At 42.4% G+C, this 27,701-nt stretch overlaps 2 protein-coding genes across 7 annotated transcripts in view; one reads left to right on the top strand and one right to left on the bottom strand.

Annotated features, from left to right (window-relative positions):
- Positions 1-4,532: 4,532 nt before the first annotated feature.
- LOC135486482 (D-aspartate oxidase-like) overlaps positions 4,533-27,701 on the top strand; it is a 28,554-nt gene continuing 5,385 nt past the window's right edge. The window contains exons 1-7 of one of the 6 annotated variants that reach the window (XM_064769283.1): positions 4,533-4,616; positions 21,586-21,689; positions 22,481-22,690; positions 23,245-23,368; positions 23,979-24,055; positions 25,076-25,196; positions 25,621-25,787. In XM_064769283.1, the coding sequence (XP_064625353.1) occupies positions 21,673-21,689; positions 22,481-22,690; positions 23,245-23,368; positions 23,979-24,055; positions 25,076-25,196; positions 25,621-25,787 (716 nt within the window). In that variant the 5' untranslated portion in view covers positions 4,533-4,616; positions 21,586-21,672. Of the gene's footprint in view, positions 4,617-17,141; positions 17,155-18,429; positions 18,943-21,585; positions 21,690-22,480; positions 22,691-23,244; positions 23,369-23,978; positions 24,056-25,075; positions 25,197-25,620; positions 25,788-27,701 lie in introns of those variants that run through there. The other 5 variants (XM_064769282.1, XM_064769281.1, XM_064769280.1 and 2 more) reach the window with 5 other exon arrangements.
- On the bottom strand, positions 10,362-11,195 carry LOC135486038 (uncharacterized). The gene has a single exon (XM_064768501.1). It carries the CDS (start codon positions 11,193-11,195, stop codon positions 10,362-10,364), a length of 834 nt encoding a protein of 277 aa, XP_064624571.1.

The raw sequence follows: 27,701 nt of genomic DNA on the forward strand, positions 1-27,701 counted from the left end.
GCGGTCAAACATTGACAATTTAACTGCTAAAAGGCTTAAAAAATCAATTGTGGTCTTGTCTCCGATCCACGGCCAAGGGAAAATCAAGTCATCAAATAAAGTTAGATTTTTCGCATCAAATCAGAGTTATCAGTACTTTTCTGCTATGAAATAAGTCTTCAGACAATAAGTTATCATTTGAATAATGAAAAGTGCTGTTTTGATGGGGAAAAATAGGGGTTTTAAAACAAAATTAAATAGCCGGGTACCGATCTTCCAAAATTAGCAGTGGTTTCAAAACAGTCTCCCAGATATGGGGCAATCTCTTCATTATCATAATGGGATTTGGAGGCATGTTTACAGATTTTACAAGTTCGAGACCTGTAGGACCTAAAACTCGCATAGATCCCCTCTATTTGTCGAGTTAGCGCCCCTGTAAGATCATGCATTTTCGGGCACTAGAACGAAATCTTCCTGCGGATATCGCGGTTTCGGTGATGATTTAAGGAGAAATTGACTGTTCTTAGAGTTGTATGGGACAGAAATGAGTTCATACTTCATGAATACATGAATATATTATGATATGGGCGGGCTTCTAAGTCAAAACAATAACAAACTCAACTGCATCTCTACTGTATATTGCGTAGTGCATTGCCTAGTGTATTTCGTAGTGTATTTTAGCGGAGACATTATTTTCGCACTTTGGCCACGCCAAACGTCTTTTTTATTCGTGGAAGTTAATCTGCTCTGTAAATTTTATTTTACACAGGAAGAATCCAGACTAGGTATTGCAGTATTTCATGTCTATTCGTGTTTTTGTGTACAGGAGCGCACCAGACTGTGAGACGTGTAGATGTGTTCAGTGCTGGTGTTGTCAGTAGACTGAATCTGATTGGCCATAGCGATCAGTAATATGGGTCGTGATCACGTGATGTGACGTCACCGTGGTATCCTCCTTGATTGTTACCCTACTTTTACCTGTCAACAGGGGACTTATTTTGCTGATCATTGAAAGATAACAACGGCCTTTGTACAACACAACCGAAATTGTTTTTGAATTGCTACTATAAGCCGTATATCATCACTTCACTTTACCCTAGCAGAAACACTCTCTAATTTCAGACAGTTTCACCATTTTATTTTTGATATAAGGGTATCTGATATGATCTGTAAACGCTACTCGCTATCAAAAATCGGGGTTTTTTTCTGCGGGAATGACCCGCCAAACAAAAATGGGCCCATGGTAGACTTATGGTACCTGATATCCGTCCAGAAATTTCTTGGTCGTTTAAGGCTCAAACTGTTCTTTGGTAACAGGAATGAAAAGCAGTGCAGCGTTAATCTATTTACTCTTTAACAAATGCTCTTTCAGGAAAAAAGTACCCAAATGTACAGAGTTACTGAACCAGTCGTTTTCAAACCTCCCGTATCAGCCATTTTGAGCAAATATGAAGCGAGGGTATGTATGCGTGATGACAATTCTAATTCGTTACTATTTGTTTATCAAGAGGTAAGAGGACATGTTAATATTTTAAGGAATATACTTGTCTACCAACCTGAACAAAGGAATGTTTACGCACTCCTTCATAATGTGTCTATTTCCTCGCGTTTCCTTCTAAAGTTCACAGATATTCACGACGGGAAATTATGGCTGTTTGACGTCGTGCGCCGGAGAAATGGACGTAAAGCGAATGTTTTTAAGTTGTTTGAGATATTAACTGGTCGCTGTGGCACAATAATCCTACCTCGTCATCACCCATGTTCAGCTTCGGGATCCGGTTTTTCCGGGGCGCTTCTCTTGAAAAACATCATGGCAGAAGGATGGTTTGTTCAGGGTGCCTCGCGAGAGTTGATCACAGTATTTAACGTTACGTGGATACGCGGGCAGGGGACGCTCTTAAAACTAGATACATGTAGTTTGCTGTGCAACGGCCAAAGTTATTATTTTGGCAATCGACAAGGTCATATCATATACTTGATAACTGGAGGTAAAGTTTCCTTTACACTACATCGTGCCTTCCCTAAACCTGTATGTCAGTTGGAGTTGGTTTCGCTATCACATTCCCCATTTCCGTATTTCATCAACTATCTAAAGGAATCAACGCTTTTATTGACACAAATCAACAAAAACGTCTTTTCCAGTGTAATATTTATCAGAGGCATATGCTCTCCTCTGGCTCCTTTGAATACTGCAACAAAGATAAATAAAGTGACAATTGTTTCGGTCAGTAATTGGCATATTGTGCAGCCGGGTAAACATAGTAAATATCGAGAAGAACGCAAAATAGTAATGCTACCTAATAGCGTTCTATTATCACCAGTACGGACTATTAAAGATTTGGGTAAAGGACAGATCAAGGAAACAATAAAATACGCGAAACGGTTTACGCCAGTTGGTTAAAAACACTTCGAAAGGTGGGGTTTCGTAAAGTTCCAAGACCTTTAATACATCAGAGATGAAAAGTGCATACTAATAGAATGCATTGCCTTCGCAACTCGTTCCTTAGGACAACTTTTTCAAAACAATCTAATGCCAAAATATGTTGGGGTTCAATATGAAGAATTTATAATGAATGAGACCTTCTGCCCGGCACACTACAGAACAAAATTACATGTACATGTACATTCACTTCTGACGACGATTGTAGGTGCAGGTGACCTGCAGTAGTAAAAATAACGTTGGCAACCTTCGCGAGTGCTAAGTTATGCTCGGAAATGGTCGGGATAAACTGCTCTGCTGTACGATAATTTCCGACATGTTGCTGGCGGATGAGTATATCCACCAGAGCAGTCAATTGACTGAAACGATACACCGTGTGTAAAGCGGTTGCCAAGCCTCGGTATATATAATGCCTTTTGCCGTTCGATGCCATTCAACATTGTTCAGTAGGGGGCAACGTACACCAAGTTGTCTGACATTTCTGATGGTGTTTGTGTCGATTTCACAGCAAGGGTGCAGAATAACAGGCAGATTGGCCCTGAGTCAATCAGGTATGAAGGAGCCTTGGCCTGTTCAATGTGCCTTGTGCTGGGGGCGATCATGCCCAGAGATAATGACCGGTGTTAAGCCCGCAGCACACTAGCCGCCAACTTCGGCGTTCACAGGCGTTTTTTGCCGCAAGAGTCCTGAACGCCTGAAAAAGCCCTGGTCTACTACGAACGGCGTCGGCGAACGCGACTTGACGCCACTTGCCGCAACTAAACGCCAAATATCTAACATGTTTGATTTTTGACGCGTGTCGCCGCGTTTGAACGCAAGAAGAAGCCAGGTGTGCTACGGATGGCCGCCTGAATTGGCGTCAGCGGCGAGGCTATGGCCAATCAGTATGCGTCTTGATGTCACATGATTTCAAATGCGGGCTTTAGATCGGCGAGTCTAGAGTATATGAACAATTCGTCCTCTCTCTATAGAGCTTTATGTCACATGATTTCAAATGCGGGCTTTAGATCGGCGAGTCTAGAGTATATGAACAATTCGTCCTCTCTCTATAGAGCTTTATCCGTATACGTGTAGGATCCTTGGTCAGGTGTTCTCAACCTCCCGATTATGCAATTATAGCACTGATGCTCGCACATTATTAGTGGCGTCATTAGAAGCAGCTAATCAGATCGCTTAGATTAAATTGGGTCATTGTAACGGATAGAATAATACAAATTATGTCTTCTTCGTAAAAGAGGGGTGCGATGCTTGATCATCTATCATGTGAGCACAGCGTAAAAATTCTTGTTCTTTTGATTGATATCTTAATCGAACGAATGTCGATCGCATGCAGTTAAGTTATGCATTAAGTCTTATTGTGGGGGAATGAGGCCAGTTTCAAAAATGACATGTGCTTAGAACGGCTCATTGAGAAATAATGGCTTTGTATTTTTATGGGGATTTCGCCAAATAAAATTATGTACCGTTCCTTGAGCAGCAAGGAAGTGTTTCAGAAAAAAGCTTTAAAAAAGCTTACTCAACTTTAAAAGTAGCAAGACTATTTTTGACACCCTGTACAACTGAAGGAATTAGTGTGTAGATATTAGAAGTCAAGTGAACATTTTTTGACGAGGACCGAGTTCAGTAGTTTAAACAAATTATTGATAAAAAAAAATGTTCACCTGACTTCTAGTACAGTATGACATTAACATACATGTCATTCCTATGATACTTCATATAAACAAACAGTTCATGACTACAACGCCGAATCACAGACTGTAGAAAGACAACAGTCTGTGACCAAATTGAGAGATGAGAAGAAAACATATTTTATTTTTGATTAAAGTGATAAATGGCTGGGCTGCGGTCTAGGTCGTACCAATCGCCCAAAAAATATTCCGTTTAAAGCTTTCATAACACCACTCGACCCAATTTCTTCGCCAAAGTTTTATAATATAGCTTGCCCGTTAAATTGTTAAAGCGACGATACATATCACTAGCCTGCGCCTATTCAAACACCAATTTGAGCTCTGACGCCCGGCTTAACCACTCGACTATCAGCTGCAGTCTTAAACATTTGTATCCACCGATAAGACTTATTTTGTAAAAGGTACGGACTATTCGGAGTGAGCAGATAATCCAATACGTGACACTGACTTAACGATGGAGTCTAGATATGCGGACAAACCAGTGATTGGCGATATTGAGGATTTCCCAGGTAGGCGACCGGTTATGATATCAAACTGTCACAGATTATTCCCAAGCTTGGTTGTCCTGTCTTTCTTGCTTCTCGTGGTGCATGTCTGTGGGTGTTCTGTGTTTTAAAGTCACGCTATTGCCGAGAAGCTCGCAACGACTGGTAATAAAAGTCGATAGAGACAGTGGGAGCGTGCGGGATACGAGTTTAATTGGCGACAATGGTGATACTACAGGTGCGGAAATTAGGCACAAAGTCATGGGCTTAGTCGAGGGAAATGAAAAAGAAGGCGGGACCTTTTTGATTAAGAAAGAAACTGAAGGGACCTTAGCCAGATTATCGCAGCTGTTGAAGGCAAAGATCATCACTGATGCTGGGGACTCTGATGTCAACAAGAAGTCAATGAATAGCATTGATATTATCAACTTAATCTTAATCAACGTCGTAAACAGCAGCAACAATAACAACAACGATGACAATGACAATGATACCAGACTGAGCAACAACACGGTAAAGCATGCGGATAGCAGGGTGGACAACGTCAAGAACAATACCACCAATGTTGTAAAAAGCTTCGATGGCGACCAAATTGGGAACAATAATAACAATGGGAATAACAATGATAATAACAGCATCATCAAAAGTGCGCAGAATAGCATTTCGATTGCAACCGAAAATAAAACTGCAGGGATGATAGGTGCGAATGGCACCTTATCCCCTAGTCACAAATGACTCGATCACGGTACATACATTCCCAATGTTACGGGACATCTATATTAGTTTCAAAAGTCTTGTACGCCGACCTTGTACACAAGAGCCCCCCCCGCCCCCTCCCTATAACCGATGACCTCTGACACTGAATTTCGGTCCAGCCCAGTTCTTGGCTTGGTCACCAGGGGGACAAATCTGATAACATTAAATTGATAATATACAGCCTACTGGTCGAATTGGCCTGCATGTTCTGTGATGGATACATCTAATGACCACACATGATATGTAACCCATATATTCAATTTGACCTACCTTTCAAGGTCACAAGCCTGTCAAGTGGCATGAATTGGTTGTTACTTGAGCACATCTCACAGAAAAAGTTCAATGCTGAGTACAATGGTCCCTGGCCGTTTCATTCAATAATTTTGATACACAAGAAATATCAACATTACTGCTGTGTACACCGATGTACATGTACGTCGACATGTCCGGTTATTGTACAGCGGCAATGTTTATTTTCATGAACTCGCGGCACAGACAAAAGAGTGTAGGCCTATACAAACGGCGTAGGTCTTTAGGTCAAGGTTCGACCGATGATTTTGTACACACCAAACACCACGGAATCCTTCACTAAGATGATTATGCGTTCCATCACACCATGAACCTTTGTGGAATATTTGAATGGCGGAAAAATAACACTTTAAACGGACAATATAGGCAGCAGCTTGGCAGGCAAAATAAAGTTACACAAAGTTGCCAATAGGGGTCTCTCACATCTCACAGTACGTCGAAATGATTCACGCTTGTACGAGGAATATATTTAGAGCTGATTCTGACGTGACCAAGGGTCCTTACTGTGTATACTAGTCACTTGAAGATGGCCAAATTAGCCAATCTGCTCCTGCCTATAGTCCCTCTTTAAGGTCTACTTCGTACCTGGCGTCTCTGCCATGGGCGAGCAAGAAAGATCCCATGAGGTGAAAAACATGAAAGTCTTGCGATAGACTCTACCTCTGACCGACGACATAGTCACCAGACGAATGAACCCAATTGGTGCCTAACCGTAGTGTCAAAAGCCGCGACCTATGAACGGAAGTAGGTAAACATCAACTTTTGACACCGATTGTTAATGCTGACATACATGTATGGTGTTTTATCATAAGTCTATAATACTATAGGCCTATCTTGTTTATGTTTTTACATGTATTTCATCATGCACCTAAACAAATCAAATTGCCTAACTCACTTTTTCGGGAAAGTTAGATATCTGCCCATCTCAACTCCAACCACACGTGATATATCTTTTGTAAAAATGCCTATCTCATTGGTAATATACTGGTGTAAAATAAAAAAAAAAATGCAAATCTGCCTGACACAGAATCTGAGTTATACAATTTTACCTGGCAGAGGAAATTTGAGCAAGTTCCAATTCTTTGACAGTCTGCCTCATGCCTAAATTACCATGGTTACCAGCAAAGAGTGTGATACTCTTTATCAACAGCAAATTTAGCATTTTTGCCATTTATTCAGTGTGTCACAAATGAGTTGAGTTACTCTGTCAAAGAGGTGAAAAATGCCTAAGTCACTTATTCTGACAATCATTTTGCCTATCTCAGGCTGTAATATTGCCTCAGTCATATGAAAATTGCCTTAATGTCACTCGGGGCCGTTCTGTAATAAAAGTTCATGTTCATTGTATTTGTATTTTTATTGCATTCATAATGTATTCATATAAACTATATATTTCCAAATATATTCATGAATAAATATCGATTTATTAGATGGGACTGTTTTTTTCGTTTTTCTAAAAACATGGAAAAATGAGATTGGCAATTTGTTCAGGAGCGTGACGATTTGGGTTTACATTTGTTGTTTTGTTATTGGTCTGTGGTAAGCCTGAGATTGATGCACGCCGATCTACCGTCGAATTGCGTATATCCATCGTCACCGCCGATGAACTGCCCCCTGAAGCGGCAATGATATCTTTAGTCGTTAATAATCATGCCATGGCTTGTTTCATCCACCCTTAAATTACTGGAAGACAACACCAACAAGCTTGATTTCTTTTCCCATCTATTCACCACGTAATAAACTGAAAGATACAATAATTGAACAACTAAGTACATATTCGTAACAACAAAGAGACAATCATGGAAGACAATAGTACATCCACCAGCAGGACAGGAAAACCTGTCACAACACTGTCCTCAAGGAAGTAGAGACACCTGACGATTGAATATTGAACTAAAATATTCATAAACTAGACCGAGATAATGCTACTAAAGTCCACATGCTGCCCCAAATCTTGATGTTAACTACAAACAAAATTATTAAGATGAAGAGCTCCAACACCGAGCTACCTCACAGAGACGATAGATTGAACACATCACGATATAATCAAGTACTAGCCAGGTTGAGATGTCCGAAGTGGTGTAACGAAAGAAACGTCACCGAGAATATTAAATCTATACTTGATCTAAAAAACAAGCCACTAAGTTCTCCTAAGTTCTTGTCATCACAGTAAAGGAAATTATTTCTATTCTAGACATACATGTAGTAGTTACCTTTGTAAGGCCCTTAAATTCTCTATAAAACTTTCGGGGATGAGGCAAATTCACTCATATGATGGACCAAAAATATGGAAGATTCTGGATCTTAACAATGGTGGCAAAAGCGATAACACGAGGAGAAAACGGTCGGAGCCATCTACAAAGCTTAAAGGCCGGCTACAACCAATAAAAACAAGATTCACCTAGAAACAGACTGGCCACAGTCACATGGCTCTCCTAAATTGTTGGACAATTTACCTAAAACCCCTCTAAAAACTCAGACTAATAGAAAATGTCCCTATCTGACAGTCACCAATTTGGTGTGCACCCCAAAGAAGTCTCTGATAAATAAGTACAATTCTAAAAATTGTTCAAATACTGAATCCTGCAATTGTTCTCATAGCAGAAAGTCAATAATGTCCTGAAGCACTCTTCAAATTCAAGAATGCATGAAAGGAATTGTCTCACAAATGAGTCTTACAAAAAACACAATCTTAGAAGACATATATCTAGTACACTGATTAGGATTCCTTGAAGTGAATTGAACAATCTCACTTGTGAATAATCTCCTTAGAGTATTCAAAAATGGGCATCAACAGAAGGAAAATCTGAGAAGTCATGTAAATTGGCTCTGGTAAATTTTAGAGTAAAAACTACCATTTTAAACGGAAGAAAGGCTGCACCTATATTACAGCAGAATAGAGGGGGAAAAACATACCATGCAATGTGATGACTTATTCAGATTAACCAATGGAGACACTCATAATTGAAGTCACATCCCGAATTCTAGGCCAGAATCTCCAAGTCACCGTTTGTGACTATTTCACATCCTGAATTATGTATATCAAAATATTCACTAATAATAAGAACCCCACACTACACTAGGGTTTGTGTTATTTTCGAGGCCAATGCCAGGGTAAAACTGATATAGTTGTATCAATGCTCCAAATTTTAAAAATAAGAAATTAGTGCACGCAAAAACATGGTACACTGAAAATGGTGTGGGAAAAACAACCCATTGAAATACAACTCTAATCAGATTTACTGGAAAAGGCTTGAAAGTTAGTTTACTTAGAAATGGTCTTTTCGATAGCATCTCTCGTAATCACGAGCGTCAAAACTAACGTTCCTAGTTCTCTGGTTCATCTGGCTTGAAAAGTAGTACCAGCTTATGAATCGGTCTCTCGTAGACTGTGCCTTGGCCTGTGCGGATCTTCACCTTCCGGACTAGTCCATCTTCTCCAGGAAATGTCTCGACAATCCTCGCTAGAGGCCAGTCACATATTGGGGCCGTCTCGTCGATCATCATGACTACGTCGCCCTTGGTCACATTCACTTGTTGTCGATTCCACTTCTCACGCTCCTGCAAGGTTGGCAAAAACTCTCGCCTCCAACGGACCCAAAACTCGTTTGCCAATGCTTGTACCCGTCTCCAGCGGCGTCGGCAATACAGATCTGTTTTTTCAAACACACCGGGTGGTGGCAAAACCACCTTTGCCTTCAACGTCAATAACTGGCTTGGACTTAAAGGCTCTGGTGAATCTGGAGACTCAGCTTCTACGTAGGTTAAAGGGCGACTCAGCTTCGACTAACAGCGTCCTCAGTAGTTCATCATTCAGCTTGGTGCCATGACTCAGGAGTAGGCCAGACAAAGCATTTCTGGCAGCTCCAATCATCCTCTCCCACACACCTCCCATGTGGCTTGAGTGTGGGAAATTCATTTCGAAGGTGACAAAATCACAGCCATCTTTAAGCAGCTCCTGCTTCAGCTTGTCTTTATCCATTTCAGCCAGGGCTGCATCCAGCTCATTCCGTCCTCCTATAAAGTTGCTTCCACGGTCGCATCTCAGCAATCTTATTGTCCTCGTCGACACACAAAACGTCTATAAGCGTTAAGGAAAGAGTCTGTGTCCATACTGATGGCAGTTTCAATGTGAATACTGCGGCTGGCTAAACACGTGAACAACACGCCCCATCTCTTGATCTCACAGCGACCCTCTTTGATAAGGAACGGTCCGAAGTAATCGACCCCACTGTAGGTAAATGGTGCAATAGAATCCAAGCGATCAGTAGGAAGATCTGCCATTTTTTGTCCACAGCTATTGCCCCTCAACTTGCGGCATGAGATGCAATCTTTGATCAGCAGCGTTACTGCAGTCCGAGCTTTGAGGATCCAAAACCCTGCTTGTTGTATTCGGTTCAATGTTATGCCTCTTCCTGCGTGACCAGTATCTCTGTGGTAGTGTTCGATGATTAATCTGCTGACGTGACATCTCTGAGGTAAGAGAATTGGGTGTTTCAGTTCCATCGACAGGGTGCACCTTTTGGCCCGGTGTAATGTTTTTGAGTGTTTCTGTTTTTGAGTGTTTCTGTTTTTGAGTGTTTCTGTTTTTGAGTGTTTCTGTTTTTGAGTGTTTCCCCTCATTGTTTGGGAACGCTCAAAAATAGATTGACAAGTTTTTCTGTGTATCCCCCCCTATTGAAAAGTCATGGTCTCTCTAGCTGCCTATTGTTTGGAAACACTGACACATGGGAAACAACCACAGATGTTACACCGGCCACCCACTCGAAGCAAACCCTTGTCGTCAAGGAATGGATCCAACTGGAAAATAGGACTTTTGCTGCTGATGACTTGTGTGGTGTGCTCCGCTCGTAAGACCCGAATCTCATTGGGAAATGTTACACCCTGAGCAGTCCTGATGATGAGTAGCTTGGCTCTATCCATGTCTGCTACAGTCACTGGAGAGTAGTGGGCTGCATCACAGGTTTTGAGCTTCTTCACATACTTCTGACAGATTGCTATGGCTCTTTGCAGTCGAAACCAACTTGAGAATTTTTGGAATCTCTCCATCATGTCACAAGGGATGACATGGCTCTCCATGCAGACGTGGCTCTCCATGCAGCGAGCCGACTTTCGTACTTCTGGATCGTCGTTCGGCACTGTTAACTTCTCTGTCTCTAGGAGGACTCCATCTGGTGTGGCAAGAAATTTTGGCCCTTTCCACCACAATTCACTATTGATCAGCTCCTTCGCTGTAACACCGCGGGATGCTATATCTGCAGGATTTTCTTTGGTTGAAATATGGTGCCACTGCTCAGGCTTGGTGCTGTCTCTTATCTGCTGGACTCTGTTGGCCACAAATATGTGAAATCTTTTAGCTTCATTTGAGATGTAGCCTAACACAACTTTACTATCTGTCCAAAAGTGCTCAATGACGTCTTGGGTATAATCCAATTCGGCCCTCAGGAAATTGCTGATTTTGACGGATGAAACAGCAGCTGTCAGTTCCAGGCGAGGAACAGTTGTAGGCTTACTTAGCCCAACACGCGACTTGGCCATCACAAGGGCTGTACTTGTCCTGCCGTCCTCTTCGACTCTGCTTACATAACTACATTGTCCATAACCTCCAAGTAGGCTGGCATCAGAGAAGTGATGCAACTCGAGAAGCCTTGGCTTCTGATGTTGTGTCTTGTCAGGTGGTCGATAGCAACGAGGAATCTTCAACTGGGTTAGGTTGGTTAACTGTGATCTCCAAGCTTTCCACCTTGTCTTGATGCTGTCTGGAATAGGGTCATCCCAACCCTTGTTGTCTCGACACAATTCCTGGACAATGCGTTTACCTTCCAAAATGATAGGGCCTACCAGGCCAAGGGGGTCGAACACTCAACTGACAGTTGACAGTATTCCGCGCCTGGTCAGTGGCTTTTCTTTCAAGGTTATGGCAAATTGCAGAGTGTCTGATTCCACACACCACCGGATCCCCAATATTCTTTCAACTGGTAAGCTCTCTGAGTGGCTGTCGAAACTTTGGATTGTTGCTGCTCTGAATTCTTCAGGGATTTTGCTGAGAACATCTTTATCATTGCATATATACTTATGGAGATGGAATCCTCCCTTTTTGCAAAGTTCCCTTGATTTTTCTATCAGCTCTGTTGCATCCCGAGTTGTGACAACTGACTGGGCTCCATCATCAACATAGAAATTACGGCGTATAAAATCTGCAGTGGGCTTTCCGAAGTGGCCTTCGTATCGGTTTGAAGTCTCTTTCAGGGCATAGTTCGCACAACCGGGGGATGATGTGGCACCGAAAATGTGGCGCGTCATTCTATAGTCCTTCGGCTCGGTATCCAACTTGCCGTCTTCCCACCAAAGGAAACGTAAAAGGTCTCGGTGCCCCTCTTCCACAATGACTTCATAAAACATCTTTCGGATGTCGCATGTGAACGCTGTTGGTTCCTTTCGAAACCGAGTCAGCACCCCACAGAGGTTATTTGTGAGGTCTGGCCCTTGAAGCAGGTGACGGTTCAGGGCCTCCCCTTTGAACTCCGTGCTGCAATCGTATACGACACGAATCTTTCCTGGCTTTTGTGGATTATATACGCCATGGTGAGGTACGTACCACACTTGGCCCGTGGTACCCTTGTATGTTACTGGGATTGGTTCAGCATGACCTTGGTCAAGCATATCCTGCATAAATGCTGTGTAGTCCTTCCTGAACTGGGGATTTTTAACCATTTTGTGCTTTAGATGATTCAAGCGGTTCAGCGCCATCTGACGGTTTTCTGGGAGTCGAATATCATCATTTTTCAACGGCAATGGCAATACAAAATGCCCGTCTTCAAGTTGGCGAATACCATTTTTGGCCTTCTCCATGAACTTCCTGTCCTCCATGGACAATGTCTTGTCAGACTATTGTTCGTGGAACTCCATCTCGAACATCTCAGTTACCCTCCGAGTCGTAATCTCCTTAGCAGATGTGCGCAGGGCAAAACGACATTTTCTTTCGCTTTGGCCACTGGAGACCATCTTACACATCGACTCCTCTTCCTCCTAAAGTCCTTGGGTCACAACCCCGATGACTCCCCACCCAAGATCTGTCCGGATTCCGTAGGGCTCATTGCTTTCACCAGGGACGACTTCTCTTGGCTTTAAAACTTGAGCACAATTGGTACCAATCAGCAGCCCTATCTCAACGTCTTCCTCATAGGGATAAAGTTTCTCTGCTACCTCTCTGAGGTGGGACCACTTGATTACTGTCTGTTTCTTTGGAATTAAGGAATGGCTAGCTGGTATGCACTGCCTACTGTACGTACAGGGCATAGCCAAGTCCACAGTGCCCTCCAAGTTCTTAATCCTAAGACCAGCTAACTTCTTGCACTGGATGGAGTCCTCTGCCAGCATGGTAGATAATCGGAGCGTGATAGTCGGTCCATCGGCACCCAATTTATCGAGGACATCTTCTTTGATGAAGCAGGAATCAGATTGAGGATCTAGGAGAGCGTAGACCTTGACTGGAACACTTTGATTTTCACTGTAGATAAAAACCGGCAAAATCAAAGAGTGGATGCATCTTTCCCGGTTGGGTTCAGTCACTGATCTGCAGTTGAATGTCGTCGCACTAGTTGTCCCTTCAGTTGTAATGACTGGAAAGGCTGGATCAGCATATCGGTGCAGTGGTGTTGGATGTCTCAGGCTGCATACCTCACATTTCAAGTTTGTCTTGCATTCTTGCTTTCTATGCCCGTAACGAAGGCAGCCCCAGCAAAGGCCTTTACTCTTCACCAAGGTCTGCCTCTCCTTTAGTGACATCTTCAAGAATTGATCACATTTAATGAGCAGATGTGCTGCCTTACACAAGCTGCATGTCGGCGGTGGTTTTAGTGCCTTATCTGGCGCAGACTGAGTGACATTGACCTTATCGGGTCTACAGGATTTATCTGTCTTGCTCTTGTTCTTGGTAGTGGTGGTTGATGCCAGTGCCCTTGCCTTGTGCGGGTTGCCATTTTGATGTCGTTTAGTTGTGTCTTCATCTGGCCATAGATTGATAGGATTACAAGCTATCCTTGATTCTTCTGCTAGGAAAGCACAAAACTCTCTAAAGGTTGGGTAACTACTGCTGCTGCTGTGTAGGGATGCATCAACTCTTCTACTCCATCGCATCGCATAATGACGTGGGAGCTTCTTGACCATTTTTCTATTCTCCTCAACATCATTAAGGCCCTGGAGGTAAGCAACTGTCTCCATGGCAGCCATACAACTTGCCAGAAAATCTGAAAACCTTCGTAGCTCTCTTCCCTCACCAAATTTTATTGGCGGCCACTCATTGATCTTGCGCTTGTAGGCTTCAGCAACGATGAACTGGTTGCCATAACGGTCCTTGAGTAGCTCCTTTGCCCTTATATATGCATCAGGTGTTTGGAGTGTCAGGTAACCCATGATTGCTTCCTTGGCCTCACCAGCTGTGTACTTATTAAGGTAAAACAGTCTCTGGGAAGGTGAGCGAACCTTGTCTTCAATTAAAGCCTCAAAGGATTTCAGCCATATCGGATATTGCAGCAGTTGTCCTTTGAAAACCTCCGGCTCCATTCTAGGGAGAGAGTCTTGTCGGTTAGCCAGGAGTTCTGCTAACTTTGATAGTTCAACAGAAGTTGCAACATCGTGCCCACTTGGCTCGGGCACTGGACGCCTTTCTGGGAAGTGACTACGATAATCGCTTGGATCAGGCATGTAACGCCTCTCTTGCAATTCACTATGGTACCTGCTTGGATCAGTGATGTGACGCCTGTCTTGCAGGTAACTACTATATCCACTTGGCTCGGGCATGCGATGCCTCTCAGGCAAGACACTAGGATACCCACTTGGATCGGGCATGCGATGCCTCTCAGGCAAGACACTAGGATACCCACTTGGCTCGGGCATGCGATGCCTCTCAGGCAAGACACTAGCATACCCACTTGGCTCGGGCATGCGATGCCTCTCAGGCAAGACACTAGGATACCCACTTGGCTCGGGCATGCGATGCTGCTCTGGCAAGACACTAGCATACCCACTTGGCTCGGGCATGCGATGCTTCTCAGGCAAGACACTGGTATACCCACTTGGCTCGGGCATGCGATGCTGCTCTGGCAAGACACTAGCATACCCACTTGGCTCGGGCATGCGATGCTTCTCTGGCGAAACCCCAGGATACCCACTTGGCTCGGGCATGCGATGCGTGTCTTCATAAAGTTCATAAGACCTGGGACTTGATTTTGGTGACACATTTCTATGTTCAAACACACACCCCTGGGCGTCCTCATCAATTTCTTGTATCAACTTTCGATGTTGTTGTCAAGGGGTGGAAGCTTAAAGGCGGCTCGTCAGCCGTGTGTTTAAAGTTTCAAGTTCCGAGCTAAGTCGACGGATGTCTGCCTCCATATGTTTGGTCGCCATGTCACTCATCATACCGTTGATTCCGTAGACGTTCTGAAGATCCATTTTTACAAAATCTTTGATATCTAAAAGGTTTCTCTTTATAAATTCACTGGATATCACAGTATTTAGTAACACACTATATGTTCTCTTCTTCACGATGAAGTCATCTCCTTTTGAGTTACACAAAGTTTATTACTGAAGCGGCAATGATATCTTCAGTCGTTAATAATCATGCCGTGGCTTGTTTCAATTCATCCACCCTTAAATTACTGGAAGACAACACCAACAAGCTTGATTTCTTTTCCCATCTATTCACCACGTAATAAACTGAAAGATACAATAATTGAACAACTAAGTACATATTCGTAACAACAAAGAGACAATCATGGAAGACAAGGAGGACAGGAAAACCTGTCACAACACTGTCCTCAAGGAAGTGGAGACACCTGACGATTGAATATTGAACTAAAATATTCATAGACTGAGATAATGCTACTAAAGTCCACATGCTGCCCCAAAACTTGATGTTAACTACAAACAAAATTATTAAGATGAAGAGCTCCAACACCGAGCTACCTCACAGAGACGATAGATTGAACACATCACGATATAATCAAGTACTAGCCAGGTTGAGATGTCCGAAGTGGTGTAACGAAAGAAACGTCACCGAGAATATTAAATCTATACTTGATCTAAAAAACAAGCCACTAAGTTCTCCTAAGTTCTTGTCATCACAGTAAAGGAAATTATTTCTATTCTAGACATATTAGTTACCTTTGTAAGGCCCTTAAATTCTCTATAAAACTTTCGGGGATGAGGCAAATTCACTCATTTGATGGACCAAAAATATGGAAGATTCTGGATCTTAACAATGGCGGCAAAAGCGATAACACGAGGAGAAAACGGGTGGAGCCATCTACAAAGCTTAAAGGCCGGTGTAAAAGTAAAAAGTGTCCCCCCTGGAAAAAGTGTCCGGCCCTATTGTATTCTGCAATATGGTTCTATAGAGACCCTGACAGTCAATAGCTCAGAGATTGAAGCGCATAATAGAATCCTTTGTTCCCGGACATTTTATCCTAGGACATTTTAAACTTCTACACCGGCTACAACCAATAAAAACAAGATTCACCCAGAAACAGACTGGCCACAGTCACACCCCCTGCTCGGCCGTCAGAATAGCTGTTACTACATTATCATTGTAACTCCCAACTCGTTGACCTTCCTGCTGATACCATTAAAAAGCTTCAGAGGGCCCAAAACTGTGCAGTCCGTGTCATCAGTGGTGTCGGCAGGTCGGATTATATTTCACCTGTCTTAAACGAATAACACTGGTTGCGCTTTAAGGAACGTATTGAATTCAAGGTTCTTTTGCTATGCCACAAGTGCACCATAGGGACAGCTTTACTGTATTTACGGGAACTTTTGCAGGTTAAGCAACCCAGCCACACTTTAAGATGCTCAGATGGGTTGCTTTTGGTCCAGCCAAGGGGCTAGGTTGGTGACCTTCGTAGACAGAGTTTTTTCTTGCGTCGCTCCCAAGCTGTGGAACCGACTCCCAATCACCTTGCAGATGCTGATGAGCACCCCTGTCTTCGCGGGTCACTTAAAAATCTTTTTGCCCGATATAATTAATGTAAAGTGTCACTCATCACGTAAGTGGATACTGGCACTATAAATACCACCATTTTGATTTGATTTGATTGATTATTGGTATTATAGTATGCATTCCCTTCCTTCCCAACACGTCTATGTCGCGACAACTCTAACATGACACTCGTGGCTGTTGCACGAGACACGCATTCAAAGCCATCGTAGTGGAGGACCAGGTGTTGAATGAGTAGCGGTTCCAGGGAAGCCGACCTGGCACAAATGCACTGTGCGTGTTGTATAGAAAAGGGTAACCTGACCATAAAGCGAGGTTGGCAACCGAGTAATTTCATTCGCCACATAATCAGGAGGTCAATAAATTATTATCATTACAATGTGTATGTGTCTGGCGCGGGGTTTTACATTGGCCAGGTCATGGTAGAAAATTGATGTACATGTAAATAGTTTGCTGATATGCAAAGTGATAACATTTTGCATTCAACACACAGTTTGTATTGTGGGTATTCTGTGCATTTTGTTCGTACATTCTAATAATCCGGGAGCTGGGCGACTTTTATTCAACATGCAGGCTACAAATGATTTGAATGTGTTGAGGGATAGAGTACGCCTACCTGATCATAGAAACCCAATTCTTAAGTTTTTCCAGTGGTGGCCGGAGAGGGGTTAGAATTTTTGTGAATGACTTCAACATTGGACCACGAATCATGGAGCTCTGTACAGGAGTACAAGCTTCAATGCACTCGTAAATCTTGAACGGTTGGATTTAGACCCTATGAATTCATCACCAACAGATAACATGAGTGAGATAAGCATGTTTTCAAAAGCCTCCTTTTGATATGTTATAGGAAATGACATTTTGAATTGGTTTCTATGGAAAGTAAGGCAGAAAGGGTGGATGTCGTCCTGGGTGCCGACAAATGGTACCCAGGTTCGAGATCGACTGGACAATAAGCACCCTGGGTGCCATTACACTAGACAAATAGCACCCAGCTTCTTTTTGCCTGGCTTACGGATCTTAGGGACGACGTTTCTTGCAATCTCGTTTTATCTCGCGCCCTGGTACTAGCGGCATTAGCAGTGCTCGAAATAAAAAGAACAGATAAACAGAAAAAAACGCGTTTAGGCCTATAGGTCTTTAGGGATATATCCGAAATGTGCTTTCAAAGACCTATAGGCCTAAACACGTTTTTTTCTGTTTATCTGTTCTTTTTATTTCGCGCACTGCTAATGCCACAAGTACCACGGCGCGAGATAAAACGAGATTGCAAGAAACGTCCTCGTCCCTAAGATCCGTTAGCCAGGCAAAAAGAAGCTGGGTGCTATTTGTCTAGTGTAATGGCACCCAGGGTGCTTATTGTCCAGTCGATCTCGAACCTGGGTACCATTTGTCGGCACCCAGGACGACATCCACCCTTTCAGCGAAAGTAAGGCAAAATACATAAATACGTCGTTTCCAACCACACTGCCACTTGAAAACAAATACATGTATAAACATACTTATCTCAGTCAGAGGCACCTGTAGCAGCATGTTTCTATGTTGGTAATACATTTAAAGGGTCTAAATCCAACCGTTCAAGATTTACGTGTACATTGATGCTTGTGCTCCTGTAGACCTACAGAGCGCCATTGTCCAATGATGAAGTCATAAAAAAAAATTGAACCCTGTACACGGCCCACCTCTGGAAAAACTTAAGAATTTGGTATCTATGGTCAGGTAGGCGTACTCTATCCCTCAACACATTCAAATCATTTGTAGCTTGCATGTTGAAGGGACAATATAGGCAGCGGCCAGGCTGGCAAGATAAAGTTACACAAAGTCACCAATAGGGGTCTCTCGCATCTCACAGTACGTCGAAATGATTCACGCTTGTACGAGGAATATATTTAGTGCCGAGTCTGACATGACCAAGGTGCCTTATTGTGTATACCAGTCACTTGATGATGGCCAAATTAGCCCCTCTGCTCCTGCCTATAGTCCACCTTTTAATAAAAGTCACTCTCGAACTGTAACACCACAATGTTATATTTTCCGGTCCAAGAAGACTTGTCCTACCTAATTATTCTGTGCACAGATTATGACATATAAATAAGCCTGCCATCGATGTTTTGACCACAGTGCAAGAGTTTCTGGGTCATACATAGATCACGCTAACGGTAGGTCTATACGCGCTCATGTGCCGGCGGTTTCTTTGTGTTCGACGGTATAGGCCTTCTGTCATGTCTCTGAGACACCGCCATGCCATGCCGTGAAAGGAGGAGACTTTAGGATCAACATTCACTGCCGGTAAGTGGCCCGCTTCCTGCTGACATCATTGCAAAGTTTCAGAGGGTCCAAAACGGTAGTTGATAAAGCTTGGAATCAGTGAAACCTTGGAACCAGTGATAAACCTTGGAATAGTCAGTACTTAACCGTGGAATCACTGTGCAAGTACCACGTGAAATCGGGTGCGTTCCTTCCACGATTTATCCCCTTCCAACTGCCAATCTCGTCCCAGCTGACTTTATTGATAGCAATTTGCCAGTAGTTCCAGAAACCACCTTTTTGTGGAGGATGACGTCATCATGGAATGCATTTGAAATGCGTTGTTGTCGGTAAAAAATAAACTTATATTCATGACGGGCCGCAATTGCAAATATCTAATGATTTATTTTCAATGAAAGCAAAAGAAAGGTTTTGTGATTGTTTTGTATTCCATATACTAATATGTTAAGAGCAAGCTCTAGTGAACTCACACAACTGTTTGACATGGGGGAGCTCCCCCAAACCCCCGCCCTTCTGACATATTTAGCCAGTACATTGAGGGATGAGTCCCCCAAACCCCCTCCCCCGTTCTCTGAAAGTGACAGGTTTTAGCCAGTACATTGGGGGGAAGGCCCCCCCAACCCCCCCATTGGACTCTAAAAAAGAATTCCTTGGAGACGCTGAACCACAAGGCCCCACAAAGAAATAGTCCCCGCCCGCCCCGGTAGCTGTCTCACATCTGCTGACAGAAGTAGCTCTTTGTGGTGAAATAATGATTGAATTTTCCACCTGCTAGCCTAGATAGGCCTATTTGTGTATGTTTCTTAAATTAAATGCATCTTGTCATTAATGGGGGACTATAGGTAGGAGCAGAGGGGCTAATTTGGCCATCTTCAGGTGACTAATATACACATCATTTCGACGTACTGTGAGATGTGAGAGACCCGTATTGGCGACTTTGTGTAACTTTATCTTGCCTGCCTAGCTGCTGCCTATATTGTCCCTTTAACACTCAAACAGATTGCTGCTGCAGTGTTTGAGGCTATATTAAAATACTCAAATCCACTGTAAACATGTCTCATTGTGTCGGGTAGGCCAATGAGGTACACAAAAATGGGTATATAATACGAGTAATTATGCAACGGTCATTCCAGAGGTGTTGAATTTGTGTTTGTTAGGGGTAATTATCATACGTGCTAATTGACAAGACTTTTCTTGAAATGGACATTTTGATGTGGTGTTTGTAAAAGCCTATACCAAACTGTGATACTCAACCAAACCATACTTTTATACGGAATGAAAAATGCACTGTATATGTGGCGCAGGTGTTCCCAATTTTTTTGTGGGTAGTGTATATTTTAGGAGATATCATATGGAAATTTCAAGTATTCATTTACTTTTGACCGGAGGTGTACACACACTTTGCGTCTGCAAAAAACAACAACACAGAGTAAACAAACGCCTACGTGCGTAAACCTGTTTCGAGTCAAGTTGCGAAAACACCCTTTCATTTACTTCGGTTCAGACTTGTACGATCATGCATCGCCTCAATAGACATACCTCGATGTGACTTATTATGCAGAGTCTGACCTTTTGACATGCTGTTTTATAGGAATGCAAATTCAAATCCTCAGATAACACTAGTTTTGTTATAGTCGTGTGATAAACATTCTAGATTATGATCATCTCATCTTTTCATTCTCTTGAAACATTTGACATCACACATACTAAGCATGGTATACATATATAGCCTATATAAGTATATGCCGACATTAAAGTATCTTCATGTAGCAATTTGAAAAAATCATCACCGCGTTCATATTCAGAAACCATAAACTTTAATACAAGTCGTGTATTTCAAAGAGTTTAATCACAACACGTATTCATCGTTTATGGTTCGACATATTTCCTTTCTCCGCGGGTCTGCACAATTTTTTTCAGATTCGATGGACATGATGGATATATGCATTTTGTTTACACTTTACATACAGTGTATACGTAACCATTACACTCACTACGTTGTGTGAGTTAAAATAAAACGTTTTTATTAGAAGAATCATTTTGTATATATAATGCTCTGATTAAGCTTGGTAGATAGGACAAACATGCACGCGGGAATCACTAAAAAATGTGTCCGCTTCGAACTGGTGACATCACGAAAAGATATCTACATCCCTCGATGTGCAGGCCTACATGAAGATGTACGAAATCGCTCACAGCGAAGGAATTTGTTCACATTTTTCATCTCCAAACCCTTCCAAAACCTTCGGTAATAAACCTTCATCTACGTTTCTTGTCATGTATAAGATGATGTACGGATAAGTGCCAGCCGGTACTGCATGATGTAGTCAATCTTCTCTGTATCACCCTGTATGATCACACCGCTCCGTAGCTCAAATAGGCCCCGTGTGGTGGCGTAGTAAGCAGAGCGCTGATTGGTCCATATTATGGGTGTGTGGTGGGCGTGTCGTGAAGTGAATGCCCATATTTGGGAGATCAGTAATGTACACTGGAGGCGAGGTATGACTGGGTTGTTCTAAAATATAGATTGTTGAATCGGATATGCGACTGATTTCTAAACTACCGTCAAATTCCGATCTGATCATTTAAAAATAATCTCCAAATATTGATTCGTAACCACCTTAGGTTCCAATGGCATTATTTCATGTTTTTATGCATTTTAAGGACTGATTCCAAGGTTTATCACTGGTTCCAAGGTTTCACTGATTCCAAGCTTTATCAACTACCGTCCAAAACTGTGCAACCCATGTCATGAGTGGCGTCGACAGGTAGGATCACATTTCGCCGGTCTTGGAGTTGGACAGTTTAAAATTCTTTTGCGGTTTTCGCTAGATTCAAAACGAGGCTTCGTTGGCGCATTGTGCATTTACCTGTAACAGTAACAAATGCCCCCCTGGAAAAAGTGTCCGGCCCTATTGTATTCTGCAATATGGTTCTATAGAGACCCTGGCCGTCAATAGCTCAGAGATTGAAGCGCATGATAGGATCCTTTGGTTCCAGGGCATTCTATCCCAGGACATTTTAAACTTCTACACCCTGTAAAGTGCTAATCATTCTAAACCCAGGTATTGTGAAATTTACATTTTAGGTCCACTTTATTTGGAATCAAGGTGTTAATGACCTATTTTCAGAATATATATATCAAAAGCCCAAACACCTACTACATGTCTACATGTATGACCAAAAGCTCGAATTGGAGTCATCATCATAAACGGACCAGTTGCGTGTCTCAATAATTTTAGCGTTTTGAAAACGTACGCCTAAGCGGAATCGTAAAGCATGAGATCACAACCCCAGTGTGACCAGATAGTAACGAGATGATATTACATTGACCTGTAAAGCATATTGTTTAAAGTCAGCATCGTCTCTGTTTTTCTGTTTTTTATCCAAAAGGAACCACGAGGTAGAGTGGTCTTTTTTCAACCAAGGACACTAGTTAAATCAATTCGAAATTAAATATCTATACTTTGTTATATACATGTTGTATCTAGTGTCCGCGGTTCCAACAGTCTCATCCGTGCTTTTTTTTTAATTGCGTGATGTCTCTTCGTGTACATAGTCCAGAGATGGTGCCAAAGGTGTGTGTGGTTGGTGCAGGTATCATGGGCCTCTCCACCGCACTACAGATAGCGGAGACCATTCCTGGGGTGGAGGTCACAATCTTGGCTGAGGACTACCCTCCAAACATTTCTAGCAGTGCAGCGGGAGGGTACATCGTCATGGCTTACTTCATGAAGGAAGATATACCAAAAGATTATGAGGCAAACAGGTATGCATTAACTTTTAAACTAGTACCGCGCGTCAAAATGCTACTGTGCGTTGTAACGGAAATTATAGTTCCGGAGAGAGAGTACTGCATTCAATCCTACTCGATTGTTTCTTATGTAAAGTACATTCGTAAATATCAGGTCCGCGTCGTTTGGGGCTCTGGAGGGCGAATTACTGGTTGGATTTCTTTGGTTTTGGTTTTTATTGATCCTTGCCTCCAAACCAAACAGGGTTTTAGGAGTCTAGCATTCTCTGTGCAGAAGTAAAAATAATTCTTAAGTCAATTGGTCATTTGGAAGGTCCCCTGGATAGGCCATATTTGGTTTCTGGGTATTTCTTGTTCATTCTTGGCACTTGAGTAGGTGGACAAAAAAATAGCCTGAACATTTCATCCAGATTGGTCGAGAAATAAACCGTACAGAGCAGAAAATGGCCGTATTCAATGCATTACGTCAATGTTCACAAATGCGCCAAAAATAAAATGGTAAAATGAAAATATCCTGTTAGGTTCTGAGGTGATCAAAGACCAATATTTTGTTTGTCTTTTCTTTCTAGTGCTCGAAAGAAGGCTACATTTGATCACTGCCAGAGGCTTTTCTTCTCTAAGGAGGTGGCAGAGACTGGTGTCCAGTTAGTCAACCTCTATCGGATAGCCAAGACAGAGGAAAAGGAAGAAGATGTAAGAATCTTGAACGTAAACCTTTCTAGCCGCAGGTTAAACAATTTGCTGGTTGCGTGAAAAACTTTTCTGGAAAAATGACAGCATATATTTGCACTATCCATGCCAATTAATCACAGTCCAACATATGTCTCATCCTACTCCGACTGTTTTGACGTAGGAGTAAAATAGGCCTGATATCAGGAGAATTTGTCTCGCCAAAAACATTTTAATTCAGGCAATGCCCACAACAACATATTCTTCGCCTCGATGCCACATGCACGTGGATATGATAATAATTGTGAATGTAGATGTCATGCCAGTTGAACTTGTGGCGGTAATAGAACATTGAAAATTACTACATTACTGCATACTGATAATAATGTTGGATCGAAATCTTGTCTCCTTGTCGTCCCTCATACATGTAAACATGTGCATACCCAGCCAGTGAGCTGTGGAACGAAATCATGAAAATGTAGAAAATTCACTTGCTTTCATGCACATGTGTTATCAGCATTACGGTTCGAATTCAAAAAGCTGATTCCGCCCGACACTTTTATTTCACACTTTAAAATGAATGACTGATTTTGGTGATGACGACATTTGAAAAAAACCTCCTACTCGCTTTCAGAAACCGGTGGACTGTGATAACTACCTTGGATTTCGTCCGATGACGCAAAATGAAATGAAAATGTTCCCAGCGCACAGGTAGATAAGTCGTAAAGGCTCGTGTACAATAGAGAGGTTCAAATTTTGAACCGAAAACGAGGTGAACTTTTTCTCTGGTTAACGCAATAAAGCTAATTAGATTACTTTGCATTATTGTTTCTAGGCATACCAGACATTAAATATACACTATTTCAGTGCATTTGTGGCAACCGCCAACGTGATATCTGTCCGTTCACGGATTGAAATCAGAACCTCTCTATTGTTAACGTGTTTTACATCTTAATTTTGAACTGAACGAAGGATCCTGGCCTACTTTTTTATACGCCCGCTCCGGAGCGTATTATGGTATGGCGCTCGGTGTCCGTCTGTCCGTCTGTCCGTTAACTTTTCATTTTCGACGCGATTACTGAAATTCTACATCATGTATATTCACCAAACCTGGTTTGCAGGGCACTAGTATAGGCCCCAAGAAGCCTATAGATTTGGAGGTCAAAAGGTCAAAGGTCAAGGTCACGTACACCTGTTTCCATTTTCCGCTTACCTTTCATTATCTGCGCGATTACTGAAATTCTATATCATGTATAGTCACCAAACCTGGTTTGCAGGGCACTAGTATAGGCCCGAAGAAGCCTATTGATTTGGAGGTCTAAAGGTCAAAGGTCAAGGTCACCAAGACCTGTTTCCATTTTCCGCTTATCTGATACTTCACTCACTTTTCACCCTGGCTAACCACCCTTTACTCTTAATGGCGGGCGTATAATGTGCTCGCTCGGCGTAGCTCTTGTTTGGTTTTGAAGAGAAAGGTGCGAATATTCGCAAATCTCCCATAATGCCAGACCAGAGCAAATATCTATCCCAGTGACATCGTGAGCAGTGCTTGAACTATGAGATGGGCGTTCGCGTTGTCAAATGAATTTGATCACCATAAAAATGGTAACATCAGAAGGTTGGTGTAGCTGTTGACATTTTTTTACATTTTGGGGCCACGCCGAAATTTTGATTTCTTCAGGTTTCTTTGAACACTATGATCGTAAGTGAGCTCCCTCTTTTCCCCGACAGGAGAGGCTATTCGTACCGGACGTATGTTATAAATCAAAGCATATATCTCCCCTGGTTGATGAAAAAGGTTCGGGAATTGGGAGTTCGGATGGTTAAAAGAAAACTGAAATATTTAGGCGAGGTATGTATACCGATCTAGGGCAACGTCGGCCCTACCGCGAAATATCCCGGTCTTACAGAAATATCTGGTGAAGGAAACAAAGCGTCTTTGACCGGTTGTAGTTATTGAATTCGACCGATTGTAGTTATTGATGGTGTCAATTTTAGAATGGGATGTCAAGAAGGGCACAGTGTCTCCAACTTCTAATCCCTTGGGTATTCTTGTGTTCCCCGACACCTCACCGAATGACAATGACAAGACCTCGATGTTTTGTCTCCGAGGCAATTGATTCATCGAATTATTTTGATGTTCGCTTCGACGACATACTAGTATACTAGTAAATGTACCATATTATTGTTTTGTTTTAGAGGTCGAAAAGAAAGTTTTGCATTTATAATTGTCGCTCACGACGCGATGCCAGTTATGTACATCTTATTCATTCCAGGTGGCGAATGACTTCGACATCATCGTCAATTGTTCAGGTGCCGCTGCACGTGACCTTGTAAATGATAACGAGATTACGATGATCAGAGGTCATAATCTAAAGGTCAAGGCGCCATGGTTGAAGATTGCTTTGTTCGATGAGAACACCCACTTGATTGTTCTGCCAATGTAAGTGTCTGTATACTCCCCTTGCCCCGCTGAACGATGGACGCAGAGTTGCTTTTCAAATGATTCCGTAATCATTTATCTACAGAACCCGTAACAGCTTCATCATCTTGGTGCATGTAGATTGTAGTGCATAAATGTATCATAAATGCATGGACGTGTTTCGTTTAACATTGCCCCACTTCCCAAATCTGTCATATGTAAAGGAAACACTAAACCCAAACATGCAGGATCTAAAAGAGTGGAGCGCAAGGAATGTGCTAACGTGCGCTGAAGGATTTCATGAGTCTTTCGTCAACTGTACAAGGAAGTTTTATATAACTTCCTGGGCACTACGTACTGACGTTTATGATGAAAATATAGAGGTCATGCTAAGTTTTAGCTACTTCAAAACGTCGGCTCAAGGCAGCCAGAATATGTATGTGATGCAATGGTCAATTCATCAATGTAACATAGTAACGCTGAAAGGGTGGATGTCGTCCTGGGTGCCGACAAATGGTACCCAGGTTCGAGATCGACTGGACAATAAGCACCCTGGGTGCCATTACACTAGACAAACAGCACCCAGCTTCTTTTTGCCTGGCTTACGGATCTTAGGGACGACGTTTCTTGCAATCTCGTTTTATCTCGCGCCCTGGTACTAGCGGCATTAGCAGTGCTCGAAATAAAAAGAACAGATAAACAGAAAAAAACGCGTTTAGGCCTATAGGTCTTTGAAAGCACATTTCGGATATATCCCTCCTATATGTCCTGTTTGTAAATCCAACATGTAGGCCTAGACGTATCACCAGGGAGGAGAATGGAATTGTCGATTCGGTAAAAACCTCATGTGCCAATCTAAACCGGAAAAACCATAAACTATTGAAGCTTTTACTTTCACCCTTTTGATAGCTTTTTTTGAACGCGTTTAGGCCTATAGGTCTTTGAAAGCACATTTCGGATATATCCCTCCTATATGTCCTGTTTGTAAATCCAACATGTAGGCCTAGACGTATCACCAGGGAGAATGGAATTGTCGATTCGGTAAAAACCTCATGTGCCAATCTAAACCGGAAAAACCATCAACTATTGAAGCTTTTACTTTCACCCTTTTGATCGCTTTTTTTGATTCGTTCTCTGTGTATGATTTTTATTGCATATTTGTGTTGTCTGCTCCTTATTTGGAGTTTTTTTTACAATAAATTATTATTATTATTATTATTATATACCTTTTTGGCTCACCGTAGGGGAGTCTATACGATACCGCAGTGTCCGTCGTCCGTCGCCGTCGTCGTCGTCGTCGTCGTCCGTCGTATCCTAGTTCAAAAACAGTGGCACGTTTTTTAACCGCAAGGCCTATGAACTTAAAACTTTGTACACGTGACCCCCTAGGTCAGATGACCCGTGACACTAAATTTCTGTCCGATCTGATTCTCTACTTGGCCACCAGGGGGCCAAATGTGGATATCTAAAAAGTGTGATATCTCGCTTATTAGTGACTTGTTTTCGATAAAACTTTTGTGGTAGGTACTCATAGCAAGGATACATCATATATCTTACGGGTTTTTAAATTGATATACTTTTCAAGGTCGCAGAGGTCAAATGGCGTGAATTGGCCGTTTGAGTGTAACTATGGCACGTTTCTCAACCACCAAAGCTATGAGCTTGAAACTTGGTACATATAACCCCCTATATCAGATAACCTCTGGTGCTGAATTTCAGCCTGATCTGGTTCTTGACTTTGCCACCAGGGGGCCAAAACAGAAAAAGTAAGAAGTGCAATAGCCTGCTTATTAGCAAATTGTTTTTGATGAAATTTTTATGGCAGGGACCCCTAGCAAGGTTACCTCAGATGTGGCACGATTTTTCGGATTTGACCTACTTTTTAAGGTCGCAGAGGTCAAATGGCGTAAATTTGCCGTTTGAGTGTAACTATGG

The sequence above is a fragment of the Lineus longissimus genome, chromosome 4, assembly GCF_910592395.1.
Source record: "Lineus longissimus chromosome 4, tnLinLong1.2, whole genome shotgun sequence".
NCBI lineage: Eukaryota > Metazoa > Nemertea > Pilidiophora > Heteronemertea > Lineidae > Lineus > Lineus longissimus.

Bases quoted from the DNA above. Each gene is read 5' to 3' on its own strand.
- LOC135486038 (XM_064768501.1), bottom strand. From the start codon at position 11,195: ATGGCCAAGTCGCGTGTTGGGCTAAGTAAGCCTACAACTGTTCCTCGC.